This window comes from Ahaetulla prasina, chromosome 17, assembly GCF_028640845.1.
Source record: "Ahaetulla prasina isolate Xishuangbanna chromosome 17, ASM2864084v1, whole genome shotgun sequence".
NCBI classification, from domain to species: Eukaryota; Metazoa; Chordata; class Lepidosauria; order Squamata; family Colubridae; genus Ahaetulla; species Ahaetulla prasina.
The window spans coordinates 10,939,583-10,952,980 of NC_080555.1; the positions used below are offsets into that span (position 1 = coordinate 10,939,583).

The window sequence follows — 13,398 nt, forward strand, 5'->3', positions numbered from 1 at the left end:
GATATGATCATTGTTATTTTTTTTATTTTTTTTGGCAACTCCTCTTTAGAAGTGCCTTCCTTTCTTGAGCTGGCTTTGAATCCGTGTCGGTTGTCCAGTAATTGCTGTGGACGTCCAAAGCGACACAATCCCAGAGAGAGAGAGAGAAAAAAAAATATTTGAGATCATTGGGAAGAAATATCGAGGGGTTTTTTTTCGTCAAAAATGGGAGGCCCGAGAATAAAGAGGTCTGAAATGTTTGGTTCAGGGAGAAAAATACTTTATGCTTATTTAGAGGTCTTCAATTTTCATGAGATGGGATTAATTCCCAGAATCCCCCAGCCCAGCATAGCTATGCTGGTTTGGAGAATTCTGGGAGTTGAAGTCCACAAGTCTTAAAGCTACTAAGTTTGAAGATCTCTGCCTTTAGGTTTACTTTTCCAATTCATTTATCACATTTATTTATTTGTTTGTCAAATTTCTTTGCTGCCCATCTTACAGTTTAAGGCAGGGGTCTCCAACCTTGGCAACTTTAAGCCTGGTGGACTTCAACTTTGCTGGCTGGGGAATTCTGGGAGTTGAAGTCCTCCAGGCTTAAAGTTGCCAAGGTTGGAGATCCCTGGTTTAAGGCAACTCGGCTGCCTCCTCCAAGTGTGTTGGGATACCCCCTGCCCTAATTCGAACCTGTTTCATCTCTTTGAACTTGCTTGGTTCTTCCCCTGCCTGGGCCGAAAAATGTGGAATTCAGGATGATAATCCTTGAATTCCAAATTGAAGATCGGATGACGTGGAGTAAAATTTACTATTCAGTGGTGATTGGGACCAAATTCCCTCTTAAATTTAAATGAATGATGACCAATGAACGACGATGATTACTCTTAAGAAATACGGTGACAGATAGTCCTCAGCTTATGACCACAACTGAGCTCAACGTTTCTGTTGCTAAGCGAGTTAAGGGAGTTTTTACGCCCTAAGTTTACGACTTTTCTTGCCACAGTTGTTAAGTGAATCACTGCAGAGGGTAAGTTAGTAACACGGTTGTTAAGTGAATCCAATTTCCCCCTTGACTTTGCTAGTCAGAAAGTCACAAAAGGTCACATGACCCCTCCCGGGACACGTCATCCGTCATAAGTACATGCCTGTTGCTAATCGTCTGAATTTTGATCACGTGACCATGGGGATGCTCCAACGGCCGTAAGAGTGAAAAACAGTCGTAAATCACTTTTTTCAATGCCATTGTAACTTCAAACGGTCATTAAATATGGACTGAGAACTACCTGTATAAGTTCATACAAGCATTGAATCTCTGCTTCGTTTGCGTAACACGCTAAATTCGGTTCGTATAGTCGTCATCATCTTTTAATGACCCCATAATCCCCCCGTGGGGTGCAGTCTGGGAACTGAATGGCCTGGAGTATTTACTGGCCGGATGCCCTTCCTGTTGCCAGTGCGGAGTTATATTTAGCAGATAAATTCTGATTGTGCCCAGACAAATAGCTGCCTCTACCTAGGATCGAACTCACAGCCTCCTGATTGTGAGGCGAGAGCTCCTTCTCTAGGCCACCGCACCACTCACCATCATTCATTTAGTGACCATTAGAAATTACAAGAGGACTGAAAAATGTGACCTGTGACCGTTCTTCACACTTACGACCGTTGCTGGATCTCCATAGTCACGTGATCAAAATTCAGATGGTTGTCAACTGACTTGTATTTATGACGGTTGCAGTGTCCTGGGTCTCGTGATTCCCCCTTTGCGACCGTCTGGCAAGCAAAACCAACGGGGACACCGGATTCAAATTAATGACCGTGTTACTAACTAGCTGCAGTGATTCACTTAACAACAGTGGCAAGAAAGGTTGCAAAACTCACTGAACAACTGCCTCACTTAGCAACAGAAATGTTGGGCTCCGTTGTGGTCATAAGTCAAGGATTACCTGTTTGGGGGAAGTAATTGACTGTACTTAAATTTATTCTTGCTGTAAAAAGATGCTCTTTAAATGACTTTTCATCAAAACAGTCAAGGGGTTAAGCAGTTTATTCACAATTATTTCTATTAAAAGATTTGGAGGAAGAGATGGAGAGAATCTGTATCGAATCCGCAAAGGACAGAAAATTACCCTAGAAGACAAGAAATAAAATGCAAAATGATCTTATGAGGGTGGGCTGAAACTTAACCACACTATAAAACAGGTGTTGAGACTCTAGAGTGCAGAGAAGAGCAACCAGGATGATGAGGGGACTGGAGGCTAAAACATGCGATAAACAGTTGCAGGAACTGGGCATGGCTAGTCTAGCGAAGAGAAGGACCAGGGGAGACAGGAGAGCATCTTCCAATATTTGAGGGGCTGCCACAGAGAGGAGGAAGGGGGCCAAACTAAACAGGACCAAGGAGAGATTCAACCTGGAAATGAGAAATTTTCTGACAGTGAGAACAATCCACTAATGGAACAGAAGTTGCCTTCGGAAGTTGTGGGAGCTTCATCACTGGAGGCTTTCAAGAAGATATAGTGTAGGGCCTCCTGCTTGGAAGAGGGGTTGGACTAGATGACCCACAAGCACTTAGACTTGTGTACCATTTCACAGTGTTTTCCAGCCCTCTCTAAGCGGTCTACAGAGTCAGCCTGTTGCCCCAGCAATCTAGATCCACATTTTACCCACCTCGGAAGGACGGAAGGCTGAATCAACCTTGAGCCTGGTGGGATTTGAACTGCCAAGTTGCATGCAGCCGGCAGGCAGCAGGAGTAGCCTGCAGTACCGCACTTTAGCCACTGCGCCACCGTGGCTCATAATCTGTTAATCTAACAGTGACAAATGCTGTCTTTTTTAAAATTTATTTATTTACATTTATATCCCGCCCTTCTCCGAAGACTCAGGGCGGCTTACACTATGTTAGCAATAGTCTTCATTCTATTTGTATATTTATATACAAAGTCAGCTTATTGCCCCCAACAATCTGGGTCCTCATTTTACCTACCTTATAAAGGATGGAAGGCTGAGTCAACCTTGGGCTTGGTGGGACTAGAACCTGCAGTAATTGCAGGCAGCTGCTGTTAATAACAGACTGCATTAGCAGTCTGAGCCACTCAAGGACCCAAGGACTAAAATTTTAAAATTTAGGATAGTGAATAGCCGTGATATTCAGCGAAAATGTCCTTGATTGCAACCTGGATGTGAGCCGGCGGTGTGATACAACTGCAAAAGAGACAGAGGCCACCTGGTTTCCAAAATTAGAAATCATCGTTTTTATTGCATTTTCATCAGGCGCTACTCTGGGTTCGGTTTTGGGCACTGAGTGAAAGCAGAAAGTAGGTTTAGAGGGGAAGGTGGGGGGGGGAGAGAAAAGGGGTTAGAAATTAAATCCAAAACCACCAGAGGGCAGGACAAGAAGTAATGGGTGGAAACTTTAATTAAAGACAGATCCAACCTAAATTTAAGGAGAAATTTCCTGACTTGAAGTCCACAAGTCTTAAGGTTGACAAGGTTCGATACCCCTGCTGGAGGGCTTCCTGCTTGAGTAGGGGGTTGGACTAGAAGACCTCCAAGGTCCCTTCCAGCCCTAGGAGTCTATGATAGCGAGGCAGAGTCCAAATGGATTGTTGGAGGGAGGGGGGAAATCCCCTTTGTAATAGAAAAGGGTGTTTTAGCACCAGATCCAATAACCCAGGCACCGATGGGCATCCCTTCGTGGGTTATTTTTATGGTAGGAATAGAATCTCATCCTGGCTCTCGCCTCACAATCAGGAGGCTGTGAGTTCGATCCTAGGTAGAGGCAGATATTTTCTCTCTCTGGGCCCACTGAGAATATATCCTGAGTCCTTCGGGAGAAGGGCGGTCTAGAAATCTAATAAAATAAATAAAATAATTTTTTTTTTGTTTTACATTTATACCCTGCCCTTCTCCGAAGACTCAGGGCGGCTTACAATGTATAAGGCAATAGTCTCATTCTATTTGTATATTTTTTACAAAGTCAACTTATTGCCCCCCCAACAATCTGGGTCCTCATTTTACCTACCTTATAAAGGGTGGAAGGCTGAGTCAACCTTGGGCCGGGCTCGAACCTGCAGTAATTGCAGGCTGCTGTGTTCTAATAACAGGCTTCTCTATTGCCTGAGCTATCCGCTGAACAAAACTCAGCACTGGCGACAGGAAAGGGCATCCGGCCAGTAAAACACTCTGCTAGCTCCATTCAGTTGTCCAGACTCCACCCCGCAAGGGATTATGAGGTCATTAAACGAAGATGATGATGATTACGATAGAATCTCATCCTGCCCTGAGCAGAATTGGCCTCGGACACCTCAGTGTTTCTCCCAATTTTATGGTTTATGCGTTATAGGTAGTCCTCGACTTACAATTCATTACTGACCATTCAAAGCAACAACGGCACACACACACACACCCCGAAAAAAAATGACGGTTGTTCTTCACGCTTGCTGCATTCCCCATGGTCACGTGGCTAAAATCCAGACATCTGCCAAGTGACTCATATTTACGACGGTTGCAGTGTCCCAGGGGTCCTGTGACCTGCTTTTGCGACCTTCTGACAAGCGACGTCAATGCGGAAGCCAGATTCACTTCAAACAACTCTTGTTACTAATTTAACAACTGTGGTGATTCATTTAACGACGATGGCACGAAAGGCCGTAAAATAGGGCACAACTCACTGAACAAACGTCTCACTTAAATTTTGGGCCCCCATTGCGGCAGTTAAGTCGAGAATTACCTGTACCAAAACTCTTGTGCCTGCTTGTCACCCTCAACTGGGCAAAACGGCGCATCCCACAACAACTATTTTTGGAATGAACCAACCCCAAATGGACTAATTTACAGAATGCATCCAAAATCCGGCGCCCGGGATTCCTACGGGGTTGAAAACTGGCAAAGTTGCGGCCACTTCAATGCCACAGTTGCATGATTTTCATTTCCAATTGTCTCTGCCAGTTTCTTTCAAGGAAAGTCACACAGGAAGTCGCTTCAGTTTCGAACTGCTTTTTTTTGGCTGGCTACGTTCGTTGTTTTTCTGTTTAGGTAAGGAAATATCTTTAAAATGATCCAACCGGTTCCAGGGTATCTACTCCTTGATTAATGTTGTCGCTTCAGCTGCTCCTCTTCACTTTTGACCCCTTCACTTTCTATCAAACCAAAAAAGACTTTTTAAATCAGAATCATGAGGACTACCATCTCCAGGGCGCAAAACATCCCAGATGAATCCTCGCTATCTTCAGGGAAGATAAAAGCTACGAAAAGTCTGTCATTTCAGAGACCTGCAGGAAGAAAATGTGGAGCACAGAAAAATAAAATCTCAAAACCAGCCGCTTCTCTTTTGAGGATGCTGAAGTTCAAACTTGGCAACTTGGAAGAATGGTGAACTTCAACTCCCAGAATTCCCCAGCCGGCCATGCAGTTCTGCATCCCCCCCCCCCAGCCTCCTTCAAACTGCTTGAATCAGGGGTCTCCAACCTTGGTCCCTTTTAAGACTTGTGGACTTCAACTCCCAGAGTTCCTCAGCCAGCTTTGCTGGCTGAGGGACTCTGGGAGTTGAAGTCCACAAGTCTTAAAGGGACCAAGGTTGGAGACTCCTGCTTTGCTGGCTGAGGGACTCTGGGAGTTGAAGTCCACAAGTCTTAAAGGGACCAAGGTTGGAGACTCCTGCTTTGCTGGCTGAGGGACTCTGGGAGTTGAAGTCCACAAGTCTTAAAGGGACCAAGGTTGGAGACCCCTGGCTTGAATGACAAAAATGGACTTTTCAAAATGTCTTGCCAGAGCGAGCCTGGGAGCGAATGCTTTCCATTCACTTACATTCACTGGGTTGCATCCACACAACACAAGTAACCTGGTTACTACATAGATGAATTGATGTGGTGGGTTTGCGCAATTGGAAGAACCTCATCATACCCATATTAATCGCATTATCAACCCCTGGAAGCTTTCAAGAAGAGACTGGACTGCCATTTGTCAGAAGTGGTGTAGGATCTCCTGCTTGGGCAGGGTTGGACTAAATGACCTAATAGGGTCCCTTCCAACTCTGTTATTATTCTGTTATTCAGAAGTTGTGGGAGCTTTATCACTGGAAGCTTTCAAGAAGAGACTGGACTGCCATCTGGCAGAAGTGGTGTAGGGTCTCCTTGGGCGGGAGCGGGGGTTGGACTAAATGACCTACAAGATCCCTTCCAACTCTGTTATTCAAAGATTGGAGAACCATTTTGAGTGGGATGGTCCAAGGGTTCCTGCTCGAGCAGGGGGTCAGACTAGAGGATCTCCAAGGTCTCCTCCAACCCCACTATTGTGGGTTGTGTTTTCCAAACGCAGTAAGGCCGAAAGACGGAAACGAAAGCAATTCCATTCACGTAACCAGGTTTATTAAGATTGTCTAGACCCTTTTACCTGGTTTGTTTACATCCTGGTTTTCACGGCCTAGTCTACTAGATGACGCGATGTCTTGTCTTCCCGTTGCATCCTCTCTTCGTGGTGGGATCACGTGCCGGTCGCTTCCGAATGATGGGCAGATGCACCCAAATAATAATAAAACTTAAAAGGAAAATCGAATAACAAAAGGGACATTGGGGAAGAGTTGCCACCGTGGCTCATAACGGATTTGGGAAGGGTGGGGATGGATACAGGATGCCAAACCAGCGAGGAATCAAATTCTTTTATTTATTTTTGACACCAAAAAAGGCATCAGGTGTTGTGACTCCAGTCCCCAAACCTGGCCCCATGCCCAAAAGTGACTCTGAAAGTGAGGGGGAAGGGCCGGTAAGGCTTACCTCGGGAGCACCGATTCCTTTGGCTCGGCTCCAGGAGCCAGAACCAGACCAGTCAGAGGACGTAATGAGGCCGTCATCCCGATTCCTCCCTTCCCCAGGCTACGCCTTCAGACCCAGCTGATAATAATAATAATCAAGCTTGGCTCAACCCGCGCTTCAGATTAGAGAGGCGGCGTCATCAAAAGGAAGGGTGGGCCAGGAGCCCCACCCCACAGGATATATAAGGAGCTTTGGGACTGCTCTCACTCCACGGGAAGCAAAAGTTTAGCTGAACTGTTTCAAAAAGAGCTGAAAGTCTTGCTACGTGAGTCATTTGTTTGAACTTTGGCAGGCAGCTGCGATTTCTCTGCCAGGACTGATAAGAGCTGTGAATCCACTGGCTGAAGGCCAGCTTGTGGGTCTGAAGTGGGGAAGGAGATAGAACAGGAGGGTCTAATTACTGACTCACCTCGGGGCAGCGGCACCGACAGCCCCGCTCAGCAGGATCCGGCCCACTTTGTCCGGATCGATCCAGAGCTCTGTTATTGGGTGCAGAGGGCTTTCCATAAGGCCTCTGGCCACGAACCGGAGGCCGGGATGGCGCCGTGCGTGTCGATCCGGAGGCCGTTTCTTGGCTGCGGAGGGCCTTCTGGAAGGCATCCGACGGTGAAACGGAGGCTGGGGGGGCGACACGCACTTGTGGGGCAAGTGGCCACAATAGAAGTAGGACTGCAAGTTGAGACAGGTGTCGGAGTGTGCAAGGGTAAGTAGGGCAGCTCCACCCCCCATCCCCACCCTAGCTTAATTTTTACTTGTGCATCTTGCACTTATTTTTGGGGTAGGGCTAACATTATTTTTCGGAGTGTAAGATGCACCTTAGTTTTTGGAGAGGGAAATAACAAAAAAGGTGATTGGCAGGTGGATGGGCCTCCCAGAATACCCCCAATCAGCTGTTCTCAGAGGTGAATTTTAGCAGCAGATTCCTTGGTTGTGAGCTCTGCGCCTTGCTTTTTTTCCCTGCCTCTGAAACCTCTGTTTCAGAGGCATTTTTTTCTGCCTCTAGAACTTCTGAAACTCTGTTTTAGAAAAAACTTTTTTTTCTGCCTCTGAAAGAGCTTTTTTTCTGAAGCTCTGTTTGGAGGCTTTTTTTCTGAAGCTGTTTGGAGGCTTTTTTTCTGAAGCTCTGTTTGGAGGCTTTTTTTCTGAAGCTCTGTTTGGAGGCTTTTTTCCTGAAGCTGTTTGGAGGCTTTTTTCCTGAAGCTCTGTTTGGAGGCTTTTTTTCTGAAGCTCTGTTAGGAGGCTTTTTTCCTGAAGCTCTGTTTGGGGGCTTTTTTTCTGAAGCTGTTTGGAGGCTTTTTTCCTGAAGCTCTGTTTGGAGGCTTCTTTTCTGAAGCCTTTTTTCTGAAGCTTCTTTCAGAGGCTTTTTTTCAGCCTCTGACACCTCCGTTTGAGAGGCTGGGCGGGGCTACATTCGGCGTATAAGACGCACCCAAATTTTCAACCTTTTTTGTGGGGGAAAGGTGCATCTTATACTCCGAAAAATACAGTACATTGAGCACATATGTAAAAATCAAGCTAAGACTTACTTTCAAGGTAGGTCATTTTTTGGGGGAAACACAGTACATTTAATAAAATAAATAAAATAATGGCTGCCCTCCCTGATTCCTGCCTCTTCCTCCCCTTTATGCCAGTCTGGGTTACCTACCCACCAAAGAGGTTGTGACTCAGCAGCTGACAGCCAGGAAACAGAGGGGTAGAAACAAGGGTGAAATGCTCCCGGTTCAGATCAGATTGGCCGATCCGGTAGCAATGGTGGCGGGTAGTTCGGAGAACCGGAGCAAAAATCCCTGCCCACCCATCCCCATGCCCAGCTGAGCCGCGCGATCATCAGAGGGTGTTTTTTTTTTACTTTTAAAAGCATTTTTTAAAAGGTAAAAAAGCTGAAGCCTGCTAGGCAAAAAATGGGGGGTTAGGGGTTCGTTTGAGAGAGAGAGAGAGAAAGGAAGGAAGGAAGGAAGGAAGGAAGGAAAGAGAGAGAGAGAGATCGGAAGGAAGAAAAAGAAAGAAAGAAAAAGAAAGAAAGGAGGAAAAAGGAGAGGAAGGAAGGATTACAAACCTGGCACTAGACGCAGCTGCAGAGGATAATCCAGGGCAGGAAGGGACCTGGAGGTCATTTAGTCCAACCCTGCTCCAGCAGGACATTGTTAGTGAGTTTCTGTCTTTTGGTCCCCCCAGTCGCATAGCCACGCCCATCCAGTCACGTGACCCCGCGCCCACCAAGCCACGCCCACAAGAACCGGTAGGAAAGAAATTTAGATTTCATTTTAGAAACCATTTGGCACTATATACCAGCTTCCTGTCCTCTGAAAGGAGTCCAGAAGTTTGGGACTTCGGTTCCCAGAATTCCAAGCCAGCTGTCGGGTCAGCCCCATCTGGATCGCCAATATGCAGGTCGTCCTCAACTTGCAACCGTTCGCTTAGCGACCGTTCGAAGTGAACAACAGCCCTGGAGAAAGCGACTTAGGGTCCCCTTTTCACACGACCGTTGCGGCACCCCCTATGGGTCACGTGATCCAAATTCGGAGGCTTGGCAACTGGCATGGACTTACGATAGTTGCAGTGTCTGTCCCGGGGAGGGGGGGGGTTGTCACGTGATCCCCTTTTGTGACCTTCTGGCAAGCAAAGGCAACAGGGGGGAAACCAGATTTATTTAACAACTAACGTTGCTCGTTTAACAAAAGCAGGGAATCCTTTAAGGCAGGGGCCTCCAACCTTGGCAACTTTTAAGACTTTTCGGCCACAAAAAAACAAAATGCACAGGTACCGTATATGTGGTACCTTGCTCAACAGTAGTACCTGTGAAAGGGATCTTGGAGTCCTAGTGGACAACCATTTAGATATGAGCCAGCAGTGTGCAGCAGCTGCCAAAAAAGCCAACACAGTTCTGGGCTGCATAAACAGAGGGATAGAATCAAGATCACGTGAAGTGTTAATACCACTTTATAATGCCTTGGTAAGGCCACACTTGGAATATTGCATTCAGTTTTGGTCGCCACGATGTAAAAAAGATGTTGAGACTCTAGAAAGAGTGCAGAGAAGAGCAACAAAGATGATTAGGGGACTGGAGGCTAAAACATATGAAGAACGGTTGCAGGAACTGGGTATGTCTAGTTTAATGAAAAGAAGGACTAGGGGAGACATGATAGCAGTGTTCCAATATCTCAGGGGCTGCCACAAAGAAGAGGGAGTCAAACTATTCTCCAAAGCACCTGAGGGTAGAACAAGAAGCAATGGGTGGAAACTAATCAAGGAAAGAAGCAACTTAGAACTAAGGAGAAATTTCCTGACAGTTAGAACAATTAATCAGTGGAACAACTTGCCTGCAGAAGTTGTGAATGCTCCAACACTGGAAATTTTTAAGAAAATGTTGGATAACCATTTGTCTGAAATGGTGTAGGGTTTCCTGCCTGGGCAGGGGGTTGGACTAGAAGACCTCCAAGGTCCCTTCCAACTCTGTTATTATTATATTATTATTATAAAGTCTTAAAGTTGCCAAGGTTGGAGACCCCTGCTTTAAAGGCTGCGGCAAGGAAAATTGTAACGGGACAAAAATTCACTTTAACCACACTCTCACTCTCTGCACTCTGTTGGACTGAAGTGTTGGATTTTTTAAAATAGACTTATATACCGCTTCACAGTGCCTTTACAGCCCTCTTTAAGCGGTTTGCCCAACAATCTGGGTCCTCATTTTACCCACCTCGGAAGGATGGAAGGCTGAGTCAACCTTGAGACGGTCAGGATCGAACTGCTGGCAGTGGGCAGAGTTAGCCTGCAATACTGCATTCTAACAGGAAGGAAGGAAGATAGCAATAGCACTTAGACTAATATACCGCTTCACAGTGCTTTTACAGCCCTCTCTAAGCAGTTTACAGAGTCAGCCTCTTGCCCCCAACAATCTGGGTCCTCATTTTACCCACCTCGGAAGGATGGAGGGCTGAGTCGGCCTTGAGCTGGTTAGGATTGAACTTCTGGCAGTTGGCAGAATTAGTCTGCAATACTGCATTCTAACTACTGGGAGGGAGGGAGGAAAATAGCACTTAGACTTATATACTGCTTCACAACCCTTTCTAAGCGGTTTACAGAGTCAGCCTCTTGCCTCCAACAATTTGGGTCCTCATTTTACCCACCTCAGAAGGATGGAGGGCTGAGTCAACCTTGAACCAGTCAGGATCGAACTGCTGACTGTGGGCGGAGTTAGCCTGCAATACTTCATTCTAACAGGAAGGAAGGAAGGAAGGAGGGAGGGAGGGAGAGAGGAAGGAAGGAAGGAAAATAGCACTTAGACTTATATCCCACTTCACAGTGCTTTTACAGCCTTCTCTAACCAGTTTATCGAGTCAGCCTCTTGCTTCCCCAACAATCCGGGTCCTCATTTTACCCACCTCGGAAGGACGGAAGGCTGAGTCGACCTTGAGCCTGGTGAGATTCGAACTGCCAAATTGCAGGCAAGACGGCAGTCAGCAGAAGGAACCTGCAGTACCGCCGTCTAACCACTGCACCACCGTGGCTCATAATGGATTTGGGAAGGGCGAGGATGGATACAGGTTGCAGCCATCCCGTTGGGGGGGCGGGGGAGAGGGGGGAAGATCTATAACTCAGAAGTGAACCGTTGGATCGTGGCATTCTCCGAGAACATCAAAACCCCGAGAACGGCCATTTTCAGAACACCCTGTTCTGTGTTTCCCGGTGCCTATTTTAAGACTGTGACAGGAGGTCAGGATATTTTCCCTTTGGGTAGATGAAGCAGCTTCTTGTCAGCAGATCAAAAAGGCGCCGGGTGGTTTCGGATCAGCTTTGCCTGCTTGGAAGATGGTGGGGGGTGGGGGGCCTCCAAAATTCCTGGCTTCCACAGCTGTCCACAGAGAAAGAGAAATCAATGAGGGGGAGGGGGGGAACAGGGTTAAACAGCATCAGTGGCCTGGCAGTGTTCGGTTAGTCTCAAAGCCAAAAGCGACGGAATCCGGCATTCGCACAAGACCACGGCTTCGGATGGCGCAACGGTTCGGCTGACTCTCACGGCCGGGGAGAGGGTGGGGGGGGGGAGTTAGTGGCGAGAGCAGCCCCCTGGCGGGGAAAGGAGGTGGCGGTGCAGAGGGCCGTCGTTTTGGAAAGCAAAGGAGGGGAGGAGGGCGGCGTAGGCGGTGGGAGAGCGCAAAAGGTGTGCCCCACGCGGCCCAAATCTGGATCGTTCCGTTCCCATGCAGACAGGAGTGGGTAGCAGGCGGTAGAGGTGAAGTCGGATCGAGGAGGGGGGGGCGACTGCAACGCGCATTTGACGAGGCGGACGCGAGAGGTTCTGTGAAAGCCGTTTAATCGTTCACATCTCAAAAACCAGAGGGAGAGGGAAGCGAACAACTTTCTGCCAGCAACCCCCATTTCGTTTTAACCGGTTGTACAAAATTAAAACGAGAACAAATCAACGGGGACAAAATAAAAAAGAGAAGAGATCTCGATCAAACCAGGGAGCACCCAAGAATACAGCAAAGCGGAAAAAGGAAAAAACAACCCAAGCCCCAAATAGCCTGGTTTAGAGAGGCCGGCATCATGGCGGCGGCGGCGGCGGCAGGGAATCGAAGCTTAGCACGCAAAACACACAGCAAGCAAAGATTGGAGCTGGCGGAAGGGGGGGAGCCGTTGTGTGCAAAGGTTGTGCGGCATTCCGGGCCGGAGGGAAGAGTTCGGAAAAAAACCCCACGACAACGGACAACACCGTCTTCGGCCCCATCGCAGTTTCGCAAGGCGGGGTTGGCGTGGCAGTTCTTCGACCGGATCGGATCGAAAACGTGGGGGGCAAGGAGGAAGGAAGGAAAGGAAGAGAAAGGAGATGGGGATGGTGGGGAGGAGGGGGAAGGAAAGGAGGGACACACAAAATGCAGCATCACCAACCTTGGAAGTCAGTGCTCGGCTGGTCGGCCAGGAGGCATCGCTCCGAGTCTGCCCAGGAAGAGCCTGTAAAGAAATCTACGTAGTTTAAGGGGTACGTAAGAATCGCAAAACGCGCGCGCCAACCCCAGAAATCGCACCCATCTGTCTGGAAGCAAGCTGATTGCTTTTGGGGTACCACATGGGGGGGATAACAAGAAGGGGGGGCCTAGCATCATCTAGAAACCACTGAACTGTACTCACAACTTACAACCATTCTTTTAGTGACCGTTCAAAGTTACAACAGCACTGAAAAAAACCTGATTTATGACCGGTTTTCAAACGGCCGTTGCAGGCATTCCTAGGTTCCCGTGATCAAAATCCCAGCGCTTGGCATCTGGCCTGTATTTATGATGGTTACACATATGTTGGTTATACTATCCGGCCTATATTTAGGATGGTTTAGAGCAGGGGTCTCCAAACTGGGCAACTTTAAGACTTGTGGACTTCAAAGTTGGCTGAGGAACTCTGGGAGCTGAAGTCCACAAGTCTTAAAAGTTGCCAAGGTTGGAGACCCCGGTTCTAGTCTGCTTTCCCACCTCCAGGAAAAACGGATGGACACAAATGCAGACCTACAAACAGGTATAAAGACACTGCCTTGCGGGGCCCTTTGCTGCACTGACTCCTAGATCAGAGGTCCCCAACTCCCTGGCCGCAGCCCAATCCTGAACCTTGAACCGTTTGGAACCGAGCC

The 13,398-nt window shown here is 47.6% G+C and overlaps 2 protein-coding genes across 6 annotated transcripts in view; one reads left to right on the forward strand and one right to left on the reverse strand.

Moving 5' to 3' along the window:
* SNX15 (sorting nexin 15) overlaps positions 1–13,398 on the forward strand; it is a 52,187-nt gene that overhangs the window by 18,575 nt on the left and 20,214 nt on the right. Inside the window, exon 8 of one of the 3 annotated variants that reach the window (XM_058160046.1) lies at positions 5,008–5,326. The exons of the other annotated variants lie outside the window; for them this stretch is intronic. Within the exon in view, the coding sequence (XP_058016029.1) occupies positions 5,008–5,030 (23 nt within the window). The 3' untranslated portion in view covers positions 5,031–5,326. Of the gene's footprint in view, positions 1–5,007; positions 5,327–13,398 lie in introns of those variants that run through there. 3 annotated transcript variants of the gene reach the window in all.
* The window catches only part of LOC131186456 (RNA-binding protein 4-like), a 40,286-nt gene that overhangs the window by 17,464 nt on the left and 9,424 nt on the right, over positions 1–13,398 (reverse strand). The window contains exon 3 of one of the 3 annotated variants that reach the window (XR_009152371.1): positions 12,669–12,731. The gene's annotated coding sequence lies outside the window, so the exon portion shown is untranslated. Of the gene's footprint in view, positions 1–11,677; positions 12,744–13,398 lie in introns of those variants that run through there. The other 2 variants (XM_058160056.1, XM_058160057.1) reach the window with 2 other exon arrangements.